The sequence below is a fragment of the Scyliorhinus canicula genome, chromosome 7 (assembly GCF_902713615.1).
Source record: "Scyliorhinus canicula chromosome 7, sScyCan1.1, whole genome shotgun sequence".
Classification (NCBI taxonomy): Eukaryota; Metazoa; Chordata; class Chondrichthyes; order Carcharhiniformes; family Scyliorhinidae; genus Scyliorhinus; species Scyliorhinus canicula.
In genome coordinates, this window is record NC_052152.1 from 61,592,447 (window position 1) to 61,602,591 (window position 10,145).

Genomic DNA, 10,145 nt, shown 5'->3' on the forward strand with positions numbered 1-10,145 from the left:
CTCTGCACATTTTTGGGTTGTGGGGGCGAAACCCACGCAGACACGGGGAGAATGTGCAAACTCCACACGGACAGTGACCCAGAGCCGGGATCGAACCTGGGACCTCAGCGCCGTGAGGCGGTTGTGCTAACCACTAGGCCACCGTGCTGCCTAGCACTCTTCCTTTAGGACCACTCTCGCCTTTGTCCATGAGTATTCTAAAACTTACGGAATTGTGATCGCTGTTCCCAAAGTAATCACCGACTGAAACTTCAACCACCTGGCCGGGATCATTCCCCAATACCAGGTCCAGTATGGCCCCTTCCCGAGTTGGACTATTTACATACTGCTCTAAAAACCTCTCCTGGATGCTCCTTACAAATTCTGCTCCATCTACACCTCCAACACTACATGAGTCCCATTCAATGTTGGGGAAGTTAAAATCTCCCATCACAACCACCCTATTGCTCCTACATTGTTCTATAAACTGTCTACATGTTAATACCTCTACGTCACGCTCGCTTTTGGGAGGCCTGTAGTAAAGTCCCAACAATGTTAGTGCACCCTTCCTATTTCTTAGCTCTATCCATATTGCCTCAGTGCTCGAATCCTCCATCGTGCCCTCCTTAATCACAGCTGTGATATCATCTCTGACTAGTAATGCAACTTCTCCACCCCTTTTACCTCCCTCTCTATCCCTCCTGAAGCATCTATACCCTGGGACATTTAGTTGCCAGTCTTGCCCTTCCCTCAACCTAGTCTCAGTAATACCAATAACATGATATTCCCAGGTACTAATCCAAGCCCTAAATTCATCTGCCTTACCTGCTACACTTCTCGCATTAAAACAAATGCACCTCAGACAACATGTCCCTTTGAGTTCATCATCTCTTCCCTGTCTACTCTTCCCCTTAGTCACATTGAGTTTATTATCTAGTACCTTACTGGCTTTAGTTGCTGCCTCTTTACTGACCTCTAACTTCCTAATCTGGTTCCCAACCCCCTGCCACATTAGTTTAAAACTAATTAGTTTGCACATTCTCCCTGTGTTGCATGGGTTTCACTCCCATAACCCAAAGATGTGCGGGGCAGGCAACACTAAATTGCCCCTTAATTGGAAAAATGAATTGGGTACTCTAAATTTAGAAAAAAAAAATTGAATAGCCTGGGCTGTTTTTTGTTTTTCTGCAAAAGAGGCGACCTAATAGAGGTTATTAAAAGTATGAAGGAGTTTGCTAGGATGGACATGCTTGGAGTTGCATTACTAGTCAGAGATGATATCACAGCTGTGATTAAGGAGGGCACGATGGAGGATTCGAGCACTGACCATTCAGCAGAAAGTTTCCACATGTAGGTGAGTCCAGAACAATGGAATATGAATATGAGTTAATCATTAAAAGAGCAAATGATTAATTTAAGAATCTCTTTACTAAGAATGGTGAAATCGTGCATCTTTCTCAGACTCTTATAGTTGCATATCACTCTTACTGATGGGTTCTGTCTGAGTGAAGATTGGAAGCTATGAGTGTCTGGTTGGAATTCCTGAATTCCTCAACCAGGTCCTCTTAGGTGGAGTAAATGTTGGAGCCCAGAGTCATCCAGAATGAATGCATAGTGATTACATACTAGATTAGTAATACGGAGTCTTAGACTGTTGAACTGGTGTTCAAATCCCACTACGGTAGTTGAGTATCAGTGATGGTGAATGTATAGCTTTTGACGTAAAAGGCCCAGGTGGTTCATTAATGTCCTTCAAGGAAGGAAATCTACTGCCTTTACTTGGTTTAGCCTGTGTGCTTTCATAGCCACAACAATGCAGGTGACTTGTAATTGTCCTCTGAATGGCTGAGTCAACCACTCAATCAGATCAAATCTCAACAACCACTGTGGGAGTGCCTTCACCACATGGAATACAGCAGTGGATCACCATCACCTTCTGGAGGGTAATTAGGGACGGGCAATAAATGTTACCATTAGCAGTAATACCCATATTTTGAGAGTTAATGAAAGAAAATGGTAGCACAGTGGTTAGCACTGTTGCTTTACAGCGCCAGGTTCTATTCCCAGCTTGGGTCACTGTCTGTGCGGAGTCTGCACGTTCTCCCTGTGTCTGTGTGGTTTTCCTCCGGGTGCTCCGGTTTCCTCCCACAAGTCCCGAAAGACGTGCTGTTAGGTGAATTAGACATTCTGAATTCTCCCTCAGTGTACCTGAACAGGCGTGGGAATGTGGTGACGAGGGGATTTTTCAGTAACTTCATTGCAGTGTAATGTAAGCCTACTTGTGACAATAAAGATTTTTAAAAAGGACCACAAAGGCTTGTTCCACTGATTCCTGCTGCAAAGGCCTGTCTGAAGTGTCCAAAGATGTGTAGGTTAGGTGGATTGGCCATGCTAAATTGCCCCTTAGTGTGCAAGGATGTGCAAGTTAGGTAGGGTGATGGGGATGGGGCGGGGCAGTAGGCCTAGATTGGATGCTCTTTTGGAGGCTCAGTGCAGATTCTATGGGCCAAATGGCTTCATTCTGCACTGTAGGTATTCTAATGTCCTTTCAGATGTTCACAGTTCCAATTTTTATGTTAACAAGTTTACATTGCGTTTTGTGTGATATCTGTCACATCTAGTAAAATAAGCCAATAGAACAACAGTATTTGGCAGAAATTTCTGAATATTCCAGATTGCCATGTAGAACTAATCTTTAGGTACTTAACAATTATAAAGAGATGCATAAGCTGTTAATATGTGTTTTGTTGGTATTCATAATTCTGTGTTTATCATCTGATTGTTTTGAAATATATTTTTGTCCAATTTTGCTCTTCAGACACATACAGTGATTGTGAATCCTAATGACAAGTCCTTGACCTTATCACCAGTTCACAAGGAGCAGGTAAGAGCAATGTTGATCTTCCTGATTGAAACTTTTAGAACAGTTGTTACTAGATAATTTTGGTGATATGCCTATTTTAAGTACATTGTAATGAAACAATTATTGAATATGAAATTGAAAATCCACTGCTACAAGAATGGAACTTTAATTTGGTGTTTAGTCACCACACAGTGTAGAATATAACAATTAAGAATGCAGTTCTATTAGCGATTTATCTCCAATGGTTCTCCTGTACCGGCCTCCCTGAACAGGAGGTGGAATGTGGCGACTAGGGGTTTTTCACAGTAACTTCATTGAAGCCTACTTGTGACAATAAGCGATTGTTATTATTATGTAGCTCTCTAAATATTTTCTTTAGTCAATAAATGTTATAAGTATAGATTTAATATTCCACCGTGGTGAACACAGCACACTATTTTTGCCATAGATGTAAAGTTCTCTGGTTTAAAATGGTCTTTTTCACACCCTTTTTTTGTATGTGGAGAAAAATATGCCAACATTGCCTCAGATTAGTGCAGAATAGTATTGTTTGGGCTGAGAGACTATGGTTTGTATTTCTGATGTCTTAATGAAAGCCATTGGACAGTGATGTTGTTCATCATCCTTTTTAGTACAATTTGAGATGGTTAGCCCAGTTAAATTGACAAATACATTTTGAACCGCAATATATCATCATCTTGTTTTTAATTTACTCCATTACAAATGTAATTCTCTGTGTTTTTCCTGTTTTCTTACTAATTCTTCTGTTCTATAATTTACTATTCCCAACGCAAAGCTGTGTGGGGACAAGATTCACCTTTCATTTATTTTATATGTACTACTTATTAATTTTATTTTCTCCTTTCCATTCATTGCTTTTCATCTGGAATAGAAGAGAGGTGAATGCTCTGGTAAGGGTGGACAAAGAAAGACTAAGTACAATGGCCAGCATGAGGCTAAAAAGCCGAGAAAACTTCCACTGCAAGCTCGGTCTCCAAGATTAAATTTGCACACAAGTATGCTTGGAGCAGTGGGAGATGCAAAACATACCAGACATAGTAGTCGTAAAGCTGTAAGCAAGGAGGCAAAAACAACAGGCAAAGAGAATCTTGTAGCCAAACTAAACCAATCAGCTGCACCAAGACATAACCATTTATATGATAATGGGACAATGACTGAGGAACAAAATACTGTGGCCATCAAAGTAGCACAAGCACATGGTACAGTTGTTAAACAGAAGACCGTGAACTATTTTCGTAAGGCTAGGATTGGTAAAACATTGAGCAAGCCTTTTGAAGAAATCATTGACTTGTCTCATAATGATACAAGCGCTAAAACCGAAATACCTCTTAAAGCAATTAATAGAAAAGCCAAGCCAACTTCAATGTTGTCCACAAAGCAATATGAAAAAAACATTGCAAAACAAAGTGAAGAAACAGCAGCACAGGGAGATAAGAAAGTGTTTATGTTCAACAGGAAGATCAAAAAAGGAAATAATAGTGGTGTCAACAAACATAAAAGTAGTGGCTTAGACAATAGTATTCAAAACGTAAATAGTAATAAGAGTCTAAAACGCAATAAATCAATTAAACATTTTCGACAAGACGAGCACATGAATAAAGAGACACCAAAGGAACAAATGGAAACAAAGTTCATGCTACATGAAAAACAGGTACAAGATGATTTAGAGCGAAATTTAAATGCAAAAATGGGAAAAGAAATTACATTACAAAAAAATATTCTGAAATTAGGCAATAAAGTAGTTGAAAGAACCATTTTAGAATTATTAGAGGGAAGTACAGATGCGGAGAAAAATGGAAAAGCAATTGAGGCGGATGAAGACAAAGAAGCTGTTGGAGATGAGGAAGATGTAACCTTGGGTAACATTGATACCATAGCAGATGACATGAGTGCTGAAGGTAATGGGGGGAACATTGAGGAGAGTACAACCACCGATGAGGAAGAAGCTCAAGAATCAGGAGATGATGGAGAAGAAATAGATAAAGGAGGATATAAAATTGAGCGTGACCAGGGTGAAGATGGAGAAAGTGTGATAGAAGCAAAGGAAGTAATTGAAATGTACCATGAAGGTAGCAATAGCAATGATGAGGAAGGTGAGAATAGTGAGGATGGAGATGAAAGCAACAGTACAGAAGCTAGAGGAAATGTGGAAGGTAAGACTAAAAGAAACAGAATTAATGAAGATATTGAAAGTGGTTCAACTGGAAGTGGTGAAAATGAGGGTAATGAAGATGTATTTGAAAGTGAAGGAAGCCATGCAGAAGAAAATGAAATGGATTATGATGACGAAGGTAAGAGTAAAATAGATGGTTCTGAGGAAGATGAGGGTGGAAAATATGAAGATGATGAAAGTGAGGGAAAGGGTGAAGATGATCAGAGCAAAGAAGAGGAAGATGGAAGTGATGAAGAAGAAGGCCAGAGCAGGGAAGATAAAGAGCAAAAAGATGAGAGCAGGGAAGATGAAACTGAGGAAGAGGAGGGTGATGAAGGTGAGGAAGAGGAGGGTGATGAAGGTGAGGAAGAGGAGGGCGATGAAGGTGAGGAAGAGGAGGGCGATGAAGGTGAGGAAGAGGAGGACGATGAAGGTGAGGAAGAGGAGGGCGATGAAGGTGAGGAAGAGGAGGGCGATGAAGGTGAGGAAGAGGAGGGCGATGCAGGTGAAGAAGAGGAGGGCGATGCAGGTGAAGAAGAGGAGGACGATGCAGGTGAAGAAGAGGAGGGCGATGCAGGTGAAGAAGAGGAGGGCGATGCAGGTGAAGAAGAGGAGGGCGATGCAGGTGAAGAAGAGGAGGGCGATGCAGGTGAAGAAGAGGAGGGCGATGCAGGTGAAGAAGAGGAGGGCGATGCAGGTGAAGAAGAGGAGGGCGATGCAGGTGAAGAAGAGGAGGGCGATGCAGGTGAAGAGGAGGGCGATGCAGGTGAAGAGGAGGGCGATGCAGGTGAAGAAGAGGAGGGCGATGCAGGTGAAGAAGAGGAGGGCGATGCAGGTGAAGAAGAGGAGGGCGATGCAGGTGAAGAAGAGGAGGGCGATGCAGGTGAAGAAGAGGAGGGCGATGCAGGTGAAGAAGAGGAGGGCGATGCAGGTGAAGAAGAGGAGGGCGATGAAGGTGAGGAAGAAGAGGGCAATGCAGGTGAAGAGGAGGAAGGTGAGGGCGATGAGGAAGAGACAGGTGAGGACGATGAGGAAGGGGATGAGGAGGAAGGGGAAGGTGAGGACAATGAGGAAGGGGAAGGTGAGGACGATGAGGAAGGGGAAGGTGAGGACCATGAGGAAGGTGAAGGTGATAAAAATGTGGATGGCGAAGGTGATGACGATGAGGAAGGTGAAGGTGAGGACCATGAGGAAGGTGAAGGTGATAAAAATGTGGATGGCGAAGGTGATGACGATGAGGAAGGTGAAGGTGATAAATATGAGGACAGAGAAGGTGATAAAGATAAGGGAGAAGAAGACGACAGGGAAGATGAAGAGCAAAGCAAGAGCTACAATGTAGCCAAGAATGTAAAAGACAGACATGAGGATGGAGAGAGTTGGGAAGATGATGAGGTCGATGAAGAAGGGGAGAGTAATGAGGAAGTTGATGGTGCTGGGAATACACAGGATGAAGATTGTGAAAGCAATATGGCAGATGATGAAAGAAGAAATCCAAATACAACTGCAAATAAAATAGAGGGCAATGATATGTTCAAAGAAAAATGGAAAATGAAAGCTAAAACCAAACATATTGTTTGGCAGGAACTCTCGGGTGCAAAAGAAAAAGTGAATGAAAAGCACCACTCAAAGATGCAAAAACCTAACACGCAACAGTTTTGGAATAATGTGCTACCTCATTATTTAACACTGAAGTAATACTGGTACCTATAATGAGGAGATCTCCTAGCATAATGGGTATGGGTTGTGTGTGAGTTGCGTCTCTGCCTCTACGCCAGAAGCTCCAGGTTTGGGACGCACCCCAGGACTTGATGCCCAGGAAGGTGCATTCGCAACGCGGCCAAACAGGTTGAGTGGCAACCTGAAAATCCTTCCCACACGTGCCAATGGCAGGCAGTAAGAGTGGGAGAAATTTCTGGTCAGCCATGTAATAGAAAGAAAGTTGGCGCCTCAACCATCACTAATCAAACTACAACATGCATATAAAAGTGCATGGTGCTGCAGCACTGACTTCCTGAGTGAACTGTAACACATCACCAGAGAAAATTGAGATAAAAGTTTTACCTTCCTGCTTCTCTCCATTCCCATCCTGTTTTTCTGTTAGCTTCCCTCCTGTGATGTGTGTTCCTCTATTTGTTTTTGCTAGTTTATGTAATTTCCAGTGTATCTCTTTACATTTCACACATGTTCCTTATTATTTCATTAAATTAGTACATTTTTCTATTTTCTCAAAGTGTCGCGCATGCGGTAAAGTGACTGACATGGGGGATAATTTTTATCTAACTCGCCCAGCAGGAAAATTAGGTCATTAGATTGGCTACCTGTAGTACTTTGCCTGATTTTATTTGGAAGGTAAAATTTGACCGGGTGTAAAATATGCATTCTATATAATGTCAGTTTGCTATGGGATTAAAATGATCCCCGAATGCACCAGAGCCATCAGATCAGGTAATTTCGAGCACACTAGATCTATTGCTTCCTAATTAAAATTTCGGTAATGACAGTACAGTGCTTGGAAAATTATCTATTGGATGGACCTGAGCATAAATGAGACAATCCAGCTACATAAAACTTATGGATCTGATTTACAACATTGTTTAAATTCTTTCATTTTTAGTGGTGGATAGCTTGACATGACACAAAACATAAGAACTAGGAGCTGGAGTAGGCAATTCAGTCCCTCGAGCCCGCGCCGCATTCAATACGATCATGGCTGATCTCCTTTCAGCCTCAGCTCCACTTTCCTGCCTCTTCTCCATAAACCTTCAACCCATTAACTAATAAAAATATGTCTATCTCCTCCATAAATGTATTCAATGTCAACTCCACTGCACTCTGGGGTAGTGAGTTCCACAGATTCACAACCCTTTGAGAGAAGCAATTTCTCTTAATCTCTGTTTTAAAATTCTGACCGCTCATTCTAGATTGCCCCACAAGAGGAAGAATCTGCTCTATGTCTACTTTGTCAATACCGTTTATCATCTTGTATACCTCAATGTGATAAAAAGAGGCAGTGTGGGCTAAATTTTCAGGTGATGGGTTCAGGACATGATTTGATGGAGAAGGGGTCTGAGCTGGCCACAGGGTGCAGTTTCAGGGAGTAGATGTGGAGCACATTTTTAAGGATGGAATGTTGTCAACTGCAGATTTGCTTCAGGTGGCAAGGTCACAGAGATTCTCAGGTGACGGGTGGCATGTACGAGGAAAGCTCTAACTGGGGCACTAGGCAGGTGGAATTAGGAATCTGGTCAGGGCACATGCCCCAATCCTTCCTGTGCACCTGTCACTCATCTCAGGGGAATCAACATTTTTCTCTTCATGCTATTTCTGTTTGTTATGAAGTCGAGGGGACCATAACTAAAAATTCTGAGCCAGATCCTTCAAGAGTGGTAGAAGTTAGAATCTCTTTTCTGCAAATGGCAGTTGATGCTAGATAATTTACTAATTTTAAATCTGAGATTGATAGATTTTTGTTAGTCACAGGTGTTGTGGGATAGGGGACAAATTAAGACAGTTAAAATGGAGCTAGGTCACTGATTCCATGATCTCTTTGAATGGTGGGCCAGGTTCAAGAAGCCAAATGGCCAACTGCTGTTCCTATATTCTTCCCATTGCCTTTTTTTAAAAATCCCTTCTTGTCACTCTCCTGCTTCCCCTTACATCTGATCCCTCAATTTCTATATCATTCCCTGCTCCCTGCCCCTCAGTATTATCTTCTCCCCTGCTTCAACACCCTTCCCCTTCTAAACCTTAACTGAATGCTGGTTTTCAAGCAGGAACTTGGGAGCTGGTAGATTTCTTTTGAAGCACTTATTGTGTACCTCTTGGCATCCATGAAACCTCCTCTCTTCCTTCCTTCCCTAGTTTCCTTTCTCTTACTCTTCTCTAGCCACTCCACTCTCATCTGTCAGTTTTGTTACTTCCATATCCTACCAGCCCTTATTCCTGTATTTCTCTTCTCCACCCTAACTTTGGACTGACCCGAAAGCTGATTTCCCAGCACTAAACCTGGTATCGCACAACTTTGTCGTCTTAAATCAATTACAGCATATAACCAGACTGTGATGCTAAAAATGCTTTAAAACACACATTGTTAGTTTCCCAGGTCAGGGGTGGACACGATTGGTGTATAGGGGCTGAAGCAGCCTGGCCCAAACCCCAAAAGCAAGACAGCGAAGAAAGGACATGAGGCTGAGGCCCTGTTGTGGCAAGGAGCAAATGGGGATAGGTGTGAGGATACTGTGACCAGCAATAGGAGAGTGATGACCGTGGAAACAGTGCAAATTGATTCATAGTTGGGGCCACATTAAGGAAGTAAGACCAATAATTGCTGAGGAAGCAAGAACAATAGAGCAGCTGTAAATGAAACTTAAGCACTGACGGTAGAATTAAACTGCATTTTAAAAATGTAACATGTGTATCTGGCCTGAAGCAACAATGCCCAGGCTGCAAACTTGGAGGTATTCAGGAATGCCATTTACCTTGTATGCCAAGGAATGCATAACTTCGGAAAACATAGAAAAATATGATGAGCTTGCACAATGAAAATAGTATGACACGACCAATGTTCCATTTAAATGTAATTGTTGTATATGGCCCATTTTTTCAGCGCACAGTCCCTTTAAATTTTTTGCATACCTTACATGCATGGTATTTCTTATGGGGTAAGGCTTGCGTTCAACTTGCATCAGGTTTACCGTGTCTTCCAGGTTGCTGTACAACTGCGCAACTTTTTTGTAAAATATTTTTATTCTCCATTTTCACATTTTCTCCAGGATTTACACCCCAGCCACAAACAGTAAATGGTAACAAATACAAAGTCAATTTCCTTATCAACAACAACGATCCCATCTTCCCACCACCCCAAGCAACAACCCACCTGACAATATAAGTATCAAATAGAACAAACCCTCCCACAGTGGGACAAACAAAGGATAAATAAAAGAGAAAGGAATGAGGAATCGCCTATGGTCACCATTAACCTATAGAGTCCCCCCCCCCCCCCCCCCCCCCCAAACATTCAATGCCATCCAATCCCCGAAAGAGGACTGTAGAATACACCCATGCATTGCACTTCCTCTACCACACATCCTCCCCCCAACCTCTGTTCCTTCCCCCCATCTTTCTACCCCG

General features: G+C 42.4%; 1 protein-coding gene across 5 annotated transcripts in view; it reads left to right on the forward strand.

The window, feature by feature from the left end:
* The window catches only part of rpgra (retinitis pigmentosa GTPase regulator a), a 92,894-nt gene extending 83,038 nt beyond the window's left edge, over window positions 1-9,856 (forward strand). For 2 of the 5 annotated variants that reach the window (XM_038802141.1, XM_038802138.1), the window contains 2 exons: window positions 2,798-2,863; window positions 3,735-9,856. In XM_038802141.1, the coding sequence (XP_038658069.1) occupies window positions 2,798-2,863; window positions 3,735-6,710 (3,042 nt within the window). In that variant the 3' untranslated portion in view covers window positions 6,711-9,856. The remainder of the gene's footprint in view (window positions 1-2,797; window positions 2,864-3,734) is intronic. The other 3 variants (XM_038802140.1, XM_038802142.1, XM_038802139.1) reach the window with 3 other exon arrangements.
* Window positions 9,857-10,145: the final 289 nt, after the last annotated feature.